Genomic DNA, 361 nt, shown 5'->3' on the forward strand with positions numbered 1-361 from the left:
ATCCCTGCGCGGCACCGCCTCCAGCTGCTGGGAGCCCCTGCAGAAAGGACGCGAGGCCCATCCGGGGCGGCCCACGGCGCCCCACGCGCCCTGTGCGGCGAAGAGGCCTACAACTCCCGACGTGCCCCGCGCCGGGGAGGCCCAGGGTTCCTCACGCGCCCCGCGCCGCCGATGGGCCTACAATTCCCGGCGTGCCTGCGCCGGGGAGGCCTACAATTCCCGAGGTGCCCCGCGCCCCGCCGGGCCGGCCAGCTGCCGCGATGCAGGTGTCGGCGGCGGCCGAGCGCAACAAGGAGCCCATCCTGAGCGTGCTCCGGCAGTACGTGGACCCCGGGCGGCCGGCCCGCGTGCTGGAGGTGGC

At 76.5% G+C, this 361-nt stretch overlaps 1 protein-coding gene across 1 annotated transcript in view; it reads left to right on the forward strand.

Moving 5' to 3' along the window:
* Positions 1–147: 147 nt before the first annotated feature.
* Positions 148–361, forward strand: part of LOC105981942 (chromosome unknown open reading frame, human C16orf13) — a 3,086-nt gene continuing 2,872 nt past the window's right edge. The window contains exon 1 of the mRNA XM_013011292.1: positions 148–356. Coding sequence (XP_012866746.1) covers positions 261–356 — 96 coding nt within the window. The 5' untranslated portion in view covers positions 148–260. The remainder of the gene's footprint in view (positions 357–361) is intronic.

The sequence above is a fragment of the Dipodomys ordii genome, unplaced genomic scaffold (genome assembly GCF_000151885.1).
Source record: "Dipodomys ordii isolate 6190 unplaced genomic scaffold, Dord_2.0 Scaffold14, whole genome shotgun sequence".
Lineage (NCBI taxonomy): Eukaryota > Metazoa > Chordata > Mammalia > Rodentia > Heteromyidae > Dipodomys > Dipodomys ordii.